Genomic DNA, 18,480 nt, shown 5'->3' on the forward strand with positions numbered 1-18,480 from the left:
ACCCACAGTGCTGTTGAGGGAGTGTTCAGGATTTTGACCCAACGGCAGTGAAGGAATAGAGTAAGATTTGCCTTATCTCTCGCTCATAGATAAGGTCACAGTCCGGTTGAATGAATATAAAGCAAAGTTTATTTATTTAAGAACACATTTTGGTACATTCACACAAAATTAACTGGAAAATGTTTTTTTTTTTCCTCTCAAAATGTCCTTGAGACACCAACAAGTGGAAGCAAAAAAACTACAAGATAAAAGTGACTTCAGATTTACAAAATTAAAAGTCATTTTAACAAGGCCTTTAAAACTAATTTTTACCAATCCTTTTAGGATTCTCTGGCGGCTATATTTTCACTGCTAATCAGTTGGACGGATTAAAGGAATCCTTATCTGGGTTTAGACCCTTACTTAGTTATTTAACAGTCACTTAACAGGCGATTGGTTAATTAGGTATTAATCAATTACTCCAAATTAATTAATTAACTGCCCCACGACTTTTGTCCCACGTTCAAACTCCCTACGTCACGCCTGGTCTCAGTTATGATATTATTTCAAGTTTGTCGAATGTACCTTCCTATCAGAACTTGTAGTGTATTATTTGCAACATTTGAGACAGTCATGGTCAATATTCAAACAATTATAATTTACTCACATTTCTACAAATTCAGTATTTCAAGAATCATTTTAGCTTACATTTTAAAGGACCCACCCTCTATAATTATCCAACAAACAGTAACATAGTTCCAAGTCAGGATGAAATGGAACTTGCAGGTGATGTGTTCTCAAGTATCTGCTGACCTTTTCCTTCCATGTGGCACATGGAGGAAAGGTGCTGTCTGAGGAGCCTTGGTGAGTTGCTGCAGTGCACCTTGTAGGTGGTATACACAGTTGCCACTGTTGTAGTGGTGGGGGAAGGAAACATTTAAAGTGGTTAATGAGATGTTGATCAAACAGGCTGCTTTGACCTGGATGGTGAGCTTTTTGAGTGTTGTTAGAGTTGCACTCATCCAGGCAAGTCAAGAGTATTCAATCACATCCTGACTGGAACCTTATAGATGGTGGACAAGTTATGGATAGCCAAGAGGGGAGTTAATTTATAAGATAACTTTACAAAGACAATTTTTGCATGATATGTTCAGCAGCAAAATGTTTAGATCAATTCAGAGAAAAAAAACTCACGTAATTTCTTTTCATTCATTGACTTGATTTCGCCCCGTTTTTCCATGTCTTCCTGTTAAGTGAAATATCAGAGTGCACTTTTTGAAATTCTTAAGAGTATAAAGAAAATATGCAGAAAAGAATTGCAAGAATAGAAATTACCTTATGAGAAGGTCATTTAAACCATTCCTAACGTAAGTTCTATGCCATAAAAATGTTTTGTAGAATTAATCCCTCACATCTAAAGTAAGCAAACCATGCCACCCATTTCTATTACTTAACCTTGGAAAGCAGTGTTTGCAGATAAGGCAGATCCTTGTGGAGCTCTACAACTCTCTGTCCCAACAGAAAGAGCTTTGTCATTTACCGTTAGCTATTTCTCAGTTAGCAAATAAATCCAGAAACTGGATGAGAATCTAAGAGCTAACAATGAAAATAATGGCAAGGCAATCAACACTCCCAGTTAGAGGAAATATGACAGCAACCTTTGGACTCTGCACATGCAGTTAAACATGCAAATCCAAATGTTGCCATCAGCAAAAATGAATGGTGTGAACTAGTTCTGTTTTGGTATTCTTACCCAAGGAAGGATATACTAGCACTGGAGGGTGTGCAACAAAGTTTAACTAGACTAGCTCCTGGGATGAGGATATTATCATATGGAGTGAGATTTGAGTAAACAAGCCTTGTATTCCATTTCATAGAATTTACAGTACAGAAGAAAGCCATTCGGCCCATCGAGTCTGCACCAGCTCTTGGAAAGAGCACCCTACCCACGGTCAACACCGCCACCCTATCCCCATAACCCAGAACCCCACCCAACACTCAGGGCAATTTTGGACACGGAGGGCAATTTATCAGGGCCAATCCACCTAACCTGCACATCTTTGGACTGTGGGAGGAAACCGGAGCACCCGGAGGAAACCCACGCACACACGGGGAGGTTGTGCAGACTCCGCACAGACAGTGACCCAAGCCGGAATCGAACCTGAGACCCTGGAGTTGTGAAGCAGTTGTGCTATCCACAATGCTACCGTGCTGCCGTGATGGGGTTTAAAAGAATGAGAGATGATCTGATTGAAGCATAAAATTCTTAAGAGCTTGACAGGTACTGAGAAAATGATTCTCCTGGCTGGGAATCCAGAACACGGAGATATAGAATAAGGGGTCAGCTATTTAAGGCTGAGATAAGCAGAAATTTATTGACTTAAAAAGAGTTGTGAATATTTGAAATTTCCCACTCCAGAAATCTCTGGCTGTTCAGTCATAGAATAAATTCACGACAGAGCTTGAAATATTATTTGGGTAATATGAGAATTAAGTGATACAGGGATAGTGTGGGAAAGTGCAATTGAGGTAGAAGAGCAGTCATGACCTAGTTGGAAAGCAGGCAGGCTCAAAGGGTCAAATGGTCCATTCCAGATCCTATTTCTCATGTTCTTATGGTATAATTACTGCTGGACAATCTCGTTGGCCATGAAATAAGAATTTTTCAATTGTGGAATATTTTCTCTGAGAGCATTAGCGTTTGGGAGTATTTTTTTTTTAAAACTGTGTCTCATTTATCTATCTCTCTTCCTTAATAACATCTGTATTTCTTAGTCTTTATTTCACTTTATCTACACAATTGAACTGTAAGTTATTTTTCCTTGTTTAGACTCTGCATTTCTAAATTAGGTTTCTTCAATCTGAATGGTTGAAGGGGCTTCTTGCCCTGTTAACAAGCAGCATACGTCTCCTGTCGAGCATGGTACACTGGAAAGATGCCAGATCAGATTCACCACCTGAAATGCGTAAATGTTAACTTTCATCAATGTAAGCATGCCTCTGTATTCATACATTCCTATTCATGAAGGTTATTCATGAAGACCTGCCTTCTCAACCTTGGCCCTCGCCTGAGGTGTGGTGGTCCTCAGGTTAAACCATCACCAGTCCGCTCTCCCCTTCAAAGGGGAAAGCAACCTATGGTCATCTGGGACTATGGCGACTTTACCTATATGCCTATGGGAAGAGAGTGAAAGGATAACACATGGTGATGATACATCTCAAGTTAATGGGCCAGAGCTTGTCATAGCAAGGCATCCAATGGTATATGTAGATTTGTCCCTCTACCCTTTTGCTCAAAACATTTTTCTTCACCAGGTTACTGAAAGTACGAGCTGATAACAGCACAATGAGGGAAACAGGGCATCTAGGGCCTGAGTGAACAAAACAAACAGATTTTCTCTTTAACCATTGAGGTTTAAGGATTTCAAAATAAACACAGGAAGGATTAAGAGAAAAATAAATATTGGATTGAAAGAGGGGGGAAAAAAAAGAAAAAAATAATAAATGACATTTTTCACATCTCCCTGAAAAACCTGAAAGAATGAGCCTCCCATATTTGTAATAGTCAATTTCCAGTGCCAGAGCTGATTTGGTGAAGATGAGAGTGATAAGAATACAAAACAAGGTGTCACAGCAGCAATTAAAGCTAATAACAAAGACACATTTATGGGGATGCTAGAAATTCACATGAGGAAGGAATAAAAGGATATGCAGGCAAAATTAGATGAAGAGAGGTGAAAGGAGGTTTGCATGGAGCATAAGTGCTGACATTGAACCATTGGAGAGAATGCACTCGTACTATCGTCTCCATGGGCTGGATCTTCAGCCCCCAATGAAGCGATAATAAAAGCAAGTGGGCACTAAAATAGGCCCACCAGCCAGCATGATGGTTCCCAGAGTGCTGCAGGCCATTTTCCCCCAGAGGTGAGAGGTTGGGATGGACCTACCTGCCTGTAAATGGCGGGTACCCAACATGGTTCATTAAGAGCCTCTGAAGACCAATTAAAGGAGAATGGCTGAGACTTTATTTTCGGCCACCAGGGCTCCTCAGTGGTTGGGGCCATGGAGGCAGCCCCTTGGCAACAGGCTGGGATGGGGCCAGTCCTCCAGCCAGACATTTAAATGATCAAATATACAAAGCTCCCAAACAAAAATGGTGGCCAAGGACGAAACTAATGGTAGAGTGGTGCATCTTGGATAACAATCTTTGGTTGCTCATATTTAACCAGCCATCTGCTCCTCAACTGAAGCTGCCGTACCAGTTACCCAGAAAAGTGCTATTAAATCCTGGATTATTTTGACAGCAAAGTCTTGCCCATTATCTTTCTGTAAACACCAGTTAAAAATACAAGTGGAATATGCATGAACTTGAATCTTCTTGTTGTGTCGTTTCTATTTTCTTTGTTTACTATGAAGTACAAGATATGACAATAAAAGTCCGTTTATGACCATGGGTTTTAACAGGGCTGTTATACCAAAGCCCACGCAAAGCTGATGTTAAGAGTAAAACAGTATTGAAGCAAGATACGGTCGCTCGCTGAATCATCAGATCAGCACCAAACCCTTAAGCCACATGTTCTGCGAGACGTCCGAGTGTGCTTAAAACAAAACTATCCAAAAGTTACATACTAAAAACACCGTTCAATAGAACAGAGGCCAAATGATTGAAATGAATTGCAGATTAGGTGCACATAATTAAACTTTCAGTATCAACAGATCAGGCTTATTCCTGCTTCCTGAAAGTCATACAAAAAGAAGCAAAGATATAAATGCAATTAACATGAAACAACAATCTCTCATTCAAAAAGGTACAAACATTTCAGCAGACATTACCATTTCTAAGAGCAAATTTTCTTCTTTTTCCTTTTTGTGATCTAGCAAGTCTTTTTCTTGCAACCTTTTGGGAAACTTGAGGAGAAGAATAACGTTAAATCCTTCTTGTTTAGTAAATGAATCGCTTAATTTGTTTCTGGAATAATAGTGTTGTTAATCAAAGCGACAGCAAAATCAAACTTACAGATTCAATGCTTATTTCCATTCGATCTAATTCCAGCGTGATCTAAAAACAAGAGTAAAATTAATTGTGTTAGCAGTATTTGAATTTAAATGGTAAAACAATTTTTAAATTAAATTAATTTCTAAAATTTCTTCAGGAATTTCCACTTTTGCTTCCAGTCAGTATAATCCCTTGCCATCTGCCAAATGGTCCTAACCAACAAATTTAGAGTCACGTTAGCAATATAGCATTTGATAGGAGGTTACCATAGATCGTGACATATAAAGTGACCTTTGAAGCCTTCAAAATCTTTCCAAAAGCAGAGGTGGATGCGGCGAGTATAAAACGTGAACTACCAATGTGGGTGGTTGCCATTTTAAAATGTGAATAAAACAACACCAGTAATTCCTACCAAAGTGACTGTTTATTGAATGAATAAATTGTACAAAAGACAGGACCATATGTTCTGGTCCTGTATTTTTTGGGGCGGGGGGGGGGGGGGGGGGGTCGGGTTTTTCAGCACCTTATCTGAGGTTCTGCATGTGAATCTGGTGCCGGGTGTCCTAGAGGCCATATTCGAGGTGTTGGACCTGCCGGAGTTGCAGACGGTAGCAGAGACCGGTGTTTTGGCCTTCACCTCGTTGATTACTCGCAGGCGGGTCCTGTTAGGGTGTAGGTCAGCTTCTCCTCCCAGTGCCTTTGTATGGCTGGGAGACCTGCTGGAGTTTTTGGCCTGGAAAAGGTCAAATTTGCATTGAGAGGGGCGGAGGAGGGTTCCTCCAGAGATGGGGGTTGTTTATTTTGCATTTTGGAGACCGAGTTGCTGCTATGGGGTAGAGTTGTGTGTGTGTGTGTGTGTGTGTGTTTGGGGGGGGGGGGGGGGGTGTTTTGTGTAAAATGGTTGAATAAAGATATTTAAAAAAATTAGCATGGCCAATCCACCTAACCTGCACATCTTTAAACTGTGGCAGAAAACCGGAGCACCTGGAGGAAACCCACACAGATGGGGGGAGACGAACGTGCAAACTCCACACAGTCGCCCAAGTCAGAATAGAACCCGAATCCCTGACGTTGAGATGCAGCAGTGCTAGCCGCTGTGCCACCATGCAGCCCGCTTTCCTTCCAAATAATCCACTTATTTAGCCACATAGAAAAAATGCAATCTCAACTGTAATGATTCAAGGCCGACCGCAGAATACTCAAAAATGTTTTAAGCAGCAAACATACAATTCTCACTATTGCTGTGACATCTTTGTCCTTTTCCTGACACAGTAATTTCCTAACACAAAGCTCTAGTTGTTGAAGTAGGTATTTGTCAGCAGGCAGTTTCAATGCAGACTTCAATTTTGGCAGCATGTAACAGAATTTAATCCTGGAAGAATAAACATAAAACCACATATTGAGAGTTACAGCACACCACCAGCACTAGTGCCCTTTAGAACAAAAACTTTGAATTTTCAAAATGCTTTGTAACCTAACAAAATGCAAGCCACACAATGAAAATAACTCCAAATAGTTTTCTACAATTCAGTTAGGTCATCAAATGGACATTTTCTCAGATGATATATGGTCTGGCATGCTGAGATCTACTGTAGTTGTGCATCTGGCAGGGGGTGGCATTGGAGGTAGGATGGGGTGGGCAAAGGATGATGAGATGATTTTACAGCCTTTGATGCTGCTTTAGATTGTTGGGTTAAAGGATAAGAACACCAGTGGGAGGGTATCTTTGCTGAGCTTCTGAGAGAGATAATTTATGATTCATTTTAAATACACAGACCTGTAATTACTGGTGTATAATTTACCATCATTAGATGCCAGTCCAGAGAATGTGGTTGGGGAACTTATTTATAATTTATAACTGTACTTACATGGAATGGATGATGCTTTCTAATAAGTTCTGCATTTACAGCTGCACCATCCGTAAACCTAGAATTAGCACCGTAATTTATTTTTGGCCAGCTGGCATGAACCCATCACCATACTTAATCCAACATTCTCCAAACCAAACTATCAAGAATTATACCCAATGGAACTTCCATTTGTCAGAAATGGAGTGGGCCTTCTCTCGCTAGAAAGAGACATTATGATTGCACAAGCCGGATAGGTCTTGAGGAATCCCAAACTGTGTTGTAGTTCAATTAATTATGGCCATATAGCTTACTAGCACATACCACTGTGAATGTCCCTGATAATTGTCAGCCAGAACCATCTTGCCCATTAGGTCACTGGTTTACAGGCTTAGAACTATCCTCCAATACTTATTTTAAAAAGTAGGATTTCTGGGCAACCATCACCCCATCGTACTCCAAGATAATGTCTGCCGAGCATATTGGATTATTGAGTGTTCCAATTCTGCTCATTTCCCAAGTAGGATACTTTACAAAACCAAAATAATTTCTGGAAACACACCGCCTGATCAGGCGACAATAAACAAGTTAACAATTCAGATATGGGTGTGATTCGACTGCCCAGGAGAAATTGGTACCTATCCTCCACCCCCGAGAAAAAAACCTCTTATCCTCGTCTTGGTCAGATGTGCCCTGTGCACCACGTGGAACTGAATCATATGCTCTGGCCGTGTCCTCAACTTCTAAGCTACTGGGTCTCCTTCTTTTGCACTATGTCTGGGATTTTGATACTGAACAAGCGCCTCGTCCGTTGGTGGAAATTTTCGGTTTCTCAGACACGCCGGTGGTGCAGACGGGGTGAAGGCGGATGTCGTCACCTTTGCCTCATTGAAATCCCGGAGGACAATTCTGCTGGGGTGGAGATCCCTTACTCTGCCCAGTGCCTCAGTGTGGTTGGGTAATCTAATGGAGTTCTTGTATCTAGAGAAGGTCAAATACACCATTAGAGGGTCGGTAGAAGGATTCTACTCGAGATGACAGCCATTCATTTCTTTCTTTAGAGAGTTGGTCACCATCAGCTGCTTCGTTTTAGTTACATTTTGAAGGGTCGGGTTAAGTGGGGTTGATAATTCGTGATTGTGTTATTCATGTATTGTACCTGTATATATTTCCTGTTTAGTGCGGATTTATTTTGTAATAATGAAAACATTTTTGCAATACAATTTTCCCCCCTAAACACAATTCTGATATGGATTCCGTGTCAGGATTGTAAGATTGTACTTCATAGATGCTTCCTAATATTTCTAGTAATTTGGTTTTCGTTTCAGTATACATGATCAGCAGCATTTTTACTTTTTGTTCATCTCAAAGATAAGCTGACACCAGTGAACGAGCATATGAACAATTCAAACCTTAAAATCAGTAATCAAAACTTTCACCCATCTTATACAGTAATATCATTCTACTTAGCATTATTGCCCTTTACAGCCTAAAGTTGATGGCTTACAAAAACAATGAGCGTTACCAATATAAATTGAAATTCTCTTTGCAAATAACAAATAATCTAACCACCTCCATTTATATACTATTAAGAACAACACCGTTATCTTTTTCTAGAACAATTAATTCTCTAAAATAAAGTTGTAGTTGTTGGAAGTAGGTATTCATCAGAGGCAAATTCAGCACAGACTAAATTTTGGTAAGTGGCAACAAACTTTAGCCATATGAAATATATAATTGTGAAACTATATATTGTATTTTACAGCATCTCAGCAGCCCATACGTAGTCTATTTTGTAAGAATGTTTCTTTTACATTTTCAAAATTGTTAAGCTTTGCAATTAAAAACGTTTTATCAAAATGTTCTATAGCTTCATCAAACCCACAATATTTTCCACTTTTCTGTCATCTGGAATTGTTGCTTCCGTTTTGGTTTGGAATGTTTTTTCAAATCATGTTTCAAAATTCAAACTCAATTCTAACAAACCTTCAATCATCAAAATGTTTAACATTATGTCCAGAACTATGTGGAAATGAGTTTTTAACCCAAGGATGTGTTTGTGAACGGCACAATTGTTGAGGGTGCACTCCCTGCACATGTGCATATGTCAGGTCAGCGCCTGTGACATCACTGACAGTGACCTCCCAGGCAGCTGCCTACATTAAAGACGACGCAAGTCAAAGACAGAAATGATGCACAACACTGTCCTCGCTGCCTCCCTTCACTGACTCTCCCACTCCCTTTGCTGCTCCCCCTCTCTCGCTCCATCCTCTCTTCACCACTCTCCACCCCCCCCCCCCCCCAACCCCCATCCCACCAAATACCCACACCCTGGAATTAATGGCGGGGATCTGGATGGAGAAGCCGGCATTAAGAAGTGGGTGATGGGCAGAAGGAGGGAGTAGTGAAGAACCAAGAGCAGGAGAATCAGTAAGGTGCGGCAATTAAAATTGAGGTGATTAAGGGGCCAGAATCAGATGAGCCCAGATATCTGAGGATTATGAGGCTGGAGGAGATTAATTTAGATAAAGAGGGGCTAGATCATGGAGGGATTTGAACAAATGAATGAGAATTTGTATATCAATACTTTGACTTTGTCAGCAAGTTCAGGGGTGATAGGAGAAACAGACTAGATTCAAATTAGGACACAGGCAACAGGGCCTTGCATGGCCTCAAGTTTATGAAGGGCAGAATTGGGGACACCAGCCAAGAGTATGTTGGAATAATCAAGGCTTGAGCAGACAAAAGCATGAATGAGCAGATAGGATGAAACAGGGGCAAGGTTGGACAATGTTACGAAATCTTAGCTGGTATTATTGATTGTAGAAACATATGATCAGAAGCTCATGCTGGTGTCAAGATGTTGGCTAAGCCGACTGATAATTTAGCAACAGTGGAGGAGTCAAAGGAGGTTGTGGAGGAGGCAGTATTCTGTACAATGTCATCAAGGGGCAGTATGCAGATTAAAAGTTGGAAAGAGCTATCATTATGGATCCTTGCGGGACACCAGAGTTGAGGCAGCAGGAAGAGGAGCCATTGAAAGCGATACTCTAGTTAGAATTAGATAGATAAAAATGGAACCAGAGAGTTGGTCACCATCAGCTGCTTCGTTTTAGTTACATTTTGAAGGGTCGGGTTAAGTGGGGTTGATAATTCGTGATTGTGTTATTCATGTATTGTACCTGTATATATTTCCTGTTTAGTGCGGATTTATTTTGTAATAATAAGGGCCACGAAGAGTCCAGAACGAGTTTACAGAATCAAACAGAAAGCATTTTTTATTTGCAGCAATATTTACGCAGCACCAGCAGTTCACCATCAGTTCTCTCGCTCTCTGGCTGATACCGCACTGGCCAGCTCTATTTATACAGCTGAAAGGTTAACAATCCCCCCCCCCCTCAATCGGGGGAGCTTATTGCCCAAGAGTCATGAGGTAACCACTGCCTCTTTTCCGCGGTTATGTTCGTGGTCGGGTGTCCCTGGAGAGGGAGCATGCAGTGTTCACGGGCACCAACAAGGCCATAGGTCATGAGGTAACCAATTGTCTCCAACCATTAGAATTGGGCCGGTTACATAGAACATAGAACGATACAGCGCAGTACAGGCCCTTCGGCCCTCGATGTTGCACCGACATGGAAAAAACTAAAGGCCATCTAACCTACACTATGCCCGTATCATCCATATGCTTATCCAATAAACTTTTAAATGCCCTCAATGTTGGCGAGTTCACTACTGTTGCAGGTAGGGCATTCCACGGCCTCACCACTCTTTGCGTAAAAAACCCACCTCTGGCCTCTGTCCTATATCTATTACCCCTCAATTTAAGGCTATGTCCCCTCGTGCTAGCCACCTCCATCCACGGGAGAAGGCTCTCGCTGTCCACCCTATCTAACCCTCTGATCATTTTGTATGCCTCTATTAGGTCACCTCTTAACCTTCTTCTCTCTAACGAAAACAACCTCAAGTCCATCAGCCTTTCCTCATAAGATTTTCCCTCCATACCAGGCAACATCCTGGTAAATCTCCTCTGCACCCGTTCCAAAGCTTCCACGTCCTTCCTATAATGAGGCGACCAGAACTGTACGCAATACTCCAAATGCGGCCGTACTAGAGTTTTGTATAACTGCAACATGACCTCATGGCTCCGGAACTCAATCCCTCTACCAATAAAGGCCATCACACCATAGGCCTTCTTCACAACCCTATCAACCTGGGTGGCAACTTTCAGGGATCTATGTACATGGACACCGAGATCCCTCTGCTCATCCACACTACAAAGAATTTTACCATTAGCCAAATATTCCTCATTCCTGTTATTCTTTCCAAAGTGAATCACCTCACACTTCTCCACATTAAACTCCATTTGCCACCTCTCAGCCCAGCTCTGCAGCTTATCTATGTCCCTCTGTAACCTGCAACATCCTTCCGCACTGTCTACAACTCCACCGACTTTAGTGTCGTCTGCAAATTTACTCACCCATCCTTCTGCGCCCTCCTCTAGGTCATTTATAAAAATGACAAACAGCAACGGCCCCAGAACAGATCCTGGTGGTACGCCACTCGTAACTGAACTCCACTCTGAACATTTCCCATCAACCACCACCCTCTGTCTTCTTTCAACTAGCCAATTTCTGATCCACATCTCTAAATCACCCTCAATCCCCAGCCTCCGTATTGTTTGCAATAGCCGACCGTGGGGAACCTTATCAAACGCTTTACTGAAATCCATATACACCACATCAACTGCTCTACCCTCGTTTACCTGTTCAGTCACCTTCTCAAAGAACTCGATAAGGTTTGTGAGGCATGACCTACCCTTCACAAAACCATGCTGACTATCCCTAATCATATTATTCCTATCTAGATGATTATAAATCGTATCTTTTATAATCCTCTCCAAGACTTTACCCACCACATACGTTAGGCTCACCGGCCTATAGTTACCGGGGTTGTCTCTACTCCCCTTCTTGAACAAAGGGACCATATTTGCTATCCTCTGGTCCTCTGGCACTATTCCTGCAGCCAATGATGACCTTAAAATCAAAGCCAAAGGCTCAGCAATCTCTTCCCTGGCTTCCCAGAGAATCCTAGGATAAATCCCATCAGGCCCCGGGGACTTATCTATTTTCACCTTGTCCAGAATTGCCAACACTTCTTCCCTACGCACCTCAATGCCATCTATTCTAATAGCCTGGGTCTCAGCATTCTCCTCCACAATATTATCTTTTTCCTGATTTAGTATCTCGCTTATCTCCTCAGCCTCCACACACAACTTCCCACCACTGTCCTTGACTGGCCCTACTCTTACCCTAGTCATTCTTTTATTCCTGACATACCTATAGAAAGGTTTTGGGTTTTCCTTGATCCTACCTGCCAAAGACTTCTCATGTCCCCTCCTTGCTCGTCTTAGCTCTCTCTTCGCTTCCTCGCTTCCCTGTAACTATCAAGCGCCCCAACTGAAACTTCACGCCTCATCTTCACATAGGCCTCCTTTTTCCTCTTAACAAGAGATTCCACTTCTTTGGTAAACCACGGTTCCCTCGCTCTACCCTTTCCTCCCTGTCTGACTGGTACGTACTGATCAAGAACACGCAATAGCTGTTCCTTGAACAAGCTCCACATATCCAGTGTGCCCAACCCTTGCAGCCTACTTCTCCAAACTACACATCCTAAGTCATGTCTAATGGCATCATAATTGCCCTTCCCCCAGCTATAACACTTGCCCTGCGGGGTATACTTATCCCTTTCCATCACTAATGTAAAGGTCACCAAATTGTGGTCACTGTCTCCAAAGTGTTCACCTACCTCCAGATCTAACACCTGGCCTGGTTCATTACCCAAAACCAAATCCAAAGTGGCCTCACCTCTTGTTGGCCTGTCAAGATATTGTGTCAGGAAACCCTCCAGCACACATTGTACAAAGAACGACCCATCCAATGTACTCGAACTATATCTTTTCCAGTCAATATTAGGAAAGTTAAAGTCTCCCATAACAACTACCCTGTTACTTTCGCTCTTTTCCAGAATCATCTTCGCGATCCTTTCCTCTACATCCCTAGAACTATTAGGTGGCCTATAGAAAACTCCCAACAGGGTGACCTCTCCTTTCCTGTTTCTAACCTCAGCCCATACTACCTCGGAAGAAGAGTCCCCATCTAGCATCCTTTCTGCCACCTTCCTTGACTAGCAGCGCCACACCTCCCCCTCTTTTGCCCCCTTCTCTGACCTTACTAAAACACCTAAACCCCGGAACCTGCAACAACCATTCCTGTCCCTGCTCTATCCATGTCTCTGAAATGGTCACAACATCAAAGTCCCAGGTACCAACCCATGCTGCCAGTTCCCCTACCTTATTTTGTATACTCCTGGCATTGAAATAGACACACTTCAAACCATCGACCTGAACACTGGCGCCCTCCTGCGAAGTCAAATCTGTGCTCCTGACCCCTCTACTCTCAATTTCCCGTACCCCAAAACTACAATCCAGGTTTCCCATGCCCCTGCTGAATTAGTTTAAACCCCCCCAAAGAGTACTAACAAATCTCCCCCCCCAGGATATTGGTGCCCCTTAGGTTCAGATGTAGACCATCCTGTCTATAGAGGTCCCACCTTCCCCAGAAAGAGCCCCAGTTATCCAGAAATCTGAATCCCTCCCGCCTGCACCATCCCTGTAGCCACATACAACAATGGTCTTAAGGCTACAGACAGGTTGCAAAGGATGAGGAGGGGTTCACCTTTGACAACGTCATAAAGGATATCGGGCGAAATTCTCCGACCCTGCTGATCGCCTGGGGGCGCCTAAAATCCCGCCCCCGCCGTGGCAGAGATTCTCCGCCACCCGGGAAGTGGCGGGGGCAGGAATCTCGCCACTCCGATCGGAGAGGCCCCTGCGGCGATTCTCTGGGCCAAAGTCCCGCCGCTGGGAGGCCTCTCCCGCCGCCGAGGTTTAAACCGCCTCTGGAACGGCGGGCTCAGCGGCGCGAGCGGGCCCCCGGGGTCCTGGGCCGATCGAACCCCGGGGGGTGCCCCCACGGTGGCCTGGCCCGCGATCGGGGCCCGCCCCTCAGAGTCCGGGCCAGTTCCCTGGCTGCACTAGTTTCTTCCGCGTCCGCCACGCCCTCCGCCATGGCGGAAGCGGAAGAGAACCCCACATCGCGCATGCGCCGGCAGTGACCTCAGCGGCCAGCTGCCGCTGACGTCACTGCCGGCGCATGCGCGGACCGGCGAAAGCCTTTCGGCCAGCCCCGTTGCCGGGGGCGCCGGTTTTTTGCGCCGGTCTTCTGGTGGCAACCACTCCGGCGCGGGGCTGACCCCCAAAGGTGGGGAGAATTCCCCACCTTTGGGGAGGCGCGACCCCTGAGTGGTTGGCGCCACTCCCCTACTCCGGGACCCTCCATCACGCCGGGTAGGGGAGAATGCCGCCCATCATTTGTGACTTTGATAACAGCAGTTTTATTACAGTGGCTGGGGTGGAAACCTGTTTGGAGAGATTGAGTAGTAGGATTGGTGGGTACGGATTTGAGAGGAGGCAACATGTTCAGGGACACTGGAGAGGGAAGGAAGATTAGGAACAACAGTCTGCATGGACAGTAAGGATCAGAGCAGAAAATGTGAGTGCACGCCACATTTAAGTCTAAACCCCCTTGCTCTGCCTTCCCCAGTCTTCTGGACATAACTCCTCAGACCAGCACACCTTTTTCAGGTGAACCTATCCCTCTCTCAAGGCCACTTCTCAAATTTCTAATCAGCCTCCATAGGGACTCCCATTTTTCAATGCCACACCCTCCTCTCTCAATGACCCTGCACAAACATCACAGTCATAGCCGCCCTGAAGTAGGAAGTGCTGGAGTTAAGCTAGAACATTGTGTGTCAGGTTGATGATGGAAAGATGGGATTCTCACCAGGTACGTGGTGACAGAAATAAATAATCACTCAATTAGATGGTAAACAACGCTCACTGATGTGGACTTCTCGTCAGTGGTCACCGAAATATGATTTGCACAACACAGCTTAGGATCCTCTCACTTTGTCAGTTTTAATTCATCTTTGTCTTTCATCTTCCATAGGTCCCGCAAGTTTCCTTGGAGCAACTACTGCCATAGGAAATGATGACTCCCAAGAGGTCACGCACACTTTTGAGATGCACTGCTACATGACTTGCATGCACACTCCACCAGCTCAGAAATATATACTGGGGCCAGCAAGACAGACAATTGTGTTGTCAAATGACGGAACATACATCAGAAGTCAGCAGAGTCAGGTACAGCAGTGGAGGAGCCCCATCACATGCACAGGATCCCCTTCAAACTCTGCTCAACTAGATACAAATGCTGAACCTCAGAGTTCAATGAAAAGGACTACTGGAGCAGCAGCAGAAAATGTGTGAAGGTCCATCAGCCTTTCCAACTGCACGATTGGACATTAATTGGAGTGCCATAATGTCTCAGGCATTTGAACAAATGTTTATGTCCAAGGAAAGGCCAGCCATCCACATGGAACATCAGGTAAGCAGGTAACCAAGTGCATGTTAGTCCTTACCAAAGGCCCGCACAGTCTACCATCTTTTTTTTTTTTTAATTTAGAGTACCCAATTATTTTTTCCAATTAAGGGACAATTTAGCGTGGCCAATCCACCTATCCTGCACATCTTTTGAGTTGTGGGGGTGAAACCCATGCAGACACAGGGAGAATGTGCAAACTCCACAAGGACAGTGACCCAGAGCCGGGTTTCGAACCCGGGTCCTCAGCGCCGTAGGCAGCAATACTAACCACTGTGCCACCGTGCTGCCCATCGGTCTACCATCTTAAATAGGATTGGGGAAAGCCTTCCGATGACCATTCAGCACCTCAATAAAATGCAGCAAGTGCTCTCCAGCTCTTGGCTAGAATAAGTACATTGTGCCAGGACAGAGGGGTAGACAGCAGTTTCAGAACTGGTGTGACAGATGGTTGCACTGCCTCAGATTAGCTGAAGTGCATCTGAATCGGTCCATCCTGAGCAACCATGGCTGGTGAGAGGCTGCAGGTTCCCTTGGCACATCAAGTTGTGCTCTGAAGGTATAGAACATTCACCATCTCCTTCATCTTCAGAATCCTGATGGCTCGCTTAATGACCACTCATGCTCATGTGGCTTCAGTTGTACCTTTTCTGGGTATGAGTGGAAGGGCTGGTGTCAATAGTCAGCTCCTTATAGAGGGCAACTTTCATCTGCAACTAGACTGCTTGGACATGCAATATTGGTGGGAGACTGGAGCTGCATAAGGTATCATGCAGCGCCAGTCTTGGGTATCATCTTGGGTATCATCACCCTGGGCAGCAGGGTAGCATGGTGGTTAGCATAAATGCTTCACAGCTCCAGGGTCCCAGGTTCGATTCCCGGCTGGGTCACTGTCTGTGTGGAGTCTGCACGTCCTCCCCCGTGTGCGTGGGTTTCCTCCGGGTGCTCCGGTTTCCTCCCACAGTCCAAAGATGTGCGGGTTAGGTGGATTTGCCATGCTAAATTGCCTGTAGTGTCCTAATAAAAGTAAGGTTAAGGGGGGGGGGGGGGTTGTTGGGTTACGGGTATAGGGTGGATACGTGGGTTTGAGTAGGGTGATCATGGCTCGGCACAACATTGAGGGCCGAAGGGCCTGTTCTGTGCTGTACTGTTCTATGTTCTATCTTGGCTATCTTTCACAGAGCATGCATGATCATCATTCAGCAGTTGCATACCATCTGAATATTAATGCGTTGTAATCCCTTTCTATTGATGAATACTGCTGGATGACCCTGGGGGTGGAATACCCAGATTGCCACATGTATATGAGTGATGACGCTCTGTGGGAATCCAGTCAGAGCAGCAAATATCAGGGCTATCTCATTGTGACTGGACTCATAGTAGCAAAGTAGAAGTAGGTTGTGTGGCCCTGGCAAAAATGACACTGGTCACCTGGAGATGGACTTGTGTGCAACAGATTGTGAAATTCTACAAGTGTCACCAGCAGATCCCTGAAGGGCGCTGGAAGAGATGAAATCCAAGGCAATTGTGACACTGACTGTCACTGCCAGTGCATGCCCACCTGCTTTACTTGGCAGAAATATCTTCTTCCAAAAGGCTGCAAACTTCAGTAAGCACCTGACAGGAAATCTGAACCTCCTCAGGTACTAGTGTTCAGTCATGTCAAGAAGGTTAATCCACTGCTTGTATACCTTGTGCTGAGGTTTTTGCCTTGTACAAGCTAGAGCTCAGTGTTCGTCGCCTCTGTTCTGTAGAGTGGCAGGCAGTCGAGAAAGTTACTGCTGCTCCTCCTATCCCTCAGCAAAGATCCAAGATTTGATTTGATTTATTGTCACGTGTACTGAGGTGCAGTGAAAAGTATTGTTCTGCTACATAAGCAGCTTCCAAGCTGATCTGAAGTTGGACAGCAGAGGAGAGCAGATCAAAGGCACAAAAATTGAAAGTAACATGATGCTAAAGTATTAGAAATCACATTCAAAGCAATGGAAGCACACTCTCAGAATAAATCATTTCATTTCGGCAAAAAATCCATAGAATTCCTATAGTGCAGGAGGAAAATCAGCCCATCGAGTCCGCACCGACCCCCCGCCTAGGCCCACTCTCCCCACCCTAACCTCTGTGCATCAGCACACTTGCTTCACAGCTCCAGGTTCGATTCCTGGCTCGGGTCACTGTCTGTGTGGAGTCTGCACGTTCTCCCTGTGTCTGCGTGGGTTTCCTCTGGGTTCAGTTTCTTCCCACAGTCCAACGATGTGCAGGTTAGGTGGATTGTCCTTGCTAAATTGCTCTTAAGTGTCCAAAAAGAGTAGGTAGAGTTATTGGGTTACGGGAATAGGGTGGAGGGTGCTCTTTCCAAGGGCCGGTGCAGACTTGATTGGCCGAATGACCTCCTTCTGCACTGTAAATTCTATGATTCTATTGACCATGGCCAATCTTCCTGACCTAAAGTTACATAATTTGCACGTAAGAACTATCAATTTTTTAAAATATAAATTTAGAGTACCCAATTTGATTGAATTCTTTGAGGAGGTAACCAAGTGTGTAGATGAAGGTAGAGCAGTTGATATCGTATACATGGATTTTAGTAAGGCGTTTGATAAGGTTCCCCATGGTCGGCTCATGAAGAAAGTAAGGTGGTGTAGGATAGAGGGAAATTTGGCTAATTGGATAAGTAACTGGCTATCACATGGAAGACAGAGGGTGGTGGCGGATGGCAAATTTTCAGAATGGAGACCAGTTACCAGCGTGTACCACAGGGATCAGTGCTGGGTCCTCTGCTATTTGTGATTTTTATTAATGACTTGGAGGGGGGGGGGGGGGGGGGGGGGGGGGGGGGCTGAAGGGTGGGTCAGTAAATTTGCTGATGACACCAAGATTGGTGGAGTAGTGGATGAGGTGGAGGGTGGTTGTAGGCTACAAAGAGACATTGACAGGATGCAGGGCTGGGCTGAAAAATGGCAGATGGAGTTTAACCCTGATAAGTGCGAGGTGATTCATATTGGTAGAAAAAATTTGAATGCGGATTACAGGGTCAACGGCAGGGTTCTGAGGAATGTGGAGGAACAGAGAGATCTTGGGGTTCATGTCCACAGATCTCTGAAGGTTGCCACTCAAGTGGATAGAGCCGTGAAGAAGGCTTATAATGTGTTAGTGTTTATTA

The 18,480-nt window shown here is 44.4% G+C and overlaps 1 protein-coding gene across 5 annotated transcripts in view; it reads right to left on the reverse strand.

Moving 5' to 3' along the window:
• ppp4r4 (protein phosphatase 4, regulatory subunit 4) overlaps nt 1–18,480 on the reverse strand; it is a 208,441-nt gene that overhangs the window by 30,770 nt on the left and 159,191 nt on the right. For 4 of the 5 annotated variants that reach the window (XM_038774809.1, XM_038774789.1, XM_038774816.1 and 1 more), the window contains 4 exons: nt 6,203–6,347; nt 4,997–5,038; nt 4,813–4,887; nt 1,174–1,225 (listed from right to left, as the gene is read on the reverse strand). In XM_038774809.1, coding sequence (XP_038630737.1) covers nt 1,174–1,225; nt 4,813–4,887; nt 4,997–5,038; nt 6,203–6,347 — 314 coding nt within the window. The remainder of the gene's footprint in view (nt 1–1,173; nt 1,226–4,812; nt 4,888–4,996; nt 5,039–6,202; nt 6,348–18,480) is intronic. The other variant, XM_038774802.1, reaches the window with a different exon arrangement.

Source organism: Scyliorhinus canicula, chromosome 2 (genome assembly GCF_902713615.1).
Source record: "Scyliorhinus canicula chromosome 2, sScyCan1.1, whole genome shotgun sequence".
Lineage (NCBI taxonomy): Eukaryota > Metazoa > Chordata > Chondrichthyes > Carcharhiniformes > Scyliorhinidae > Scyliorhinus > Scyliorhinus canicula.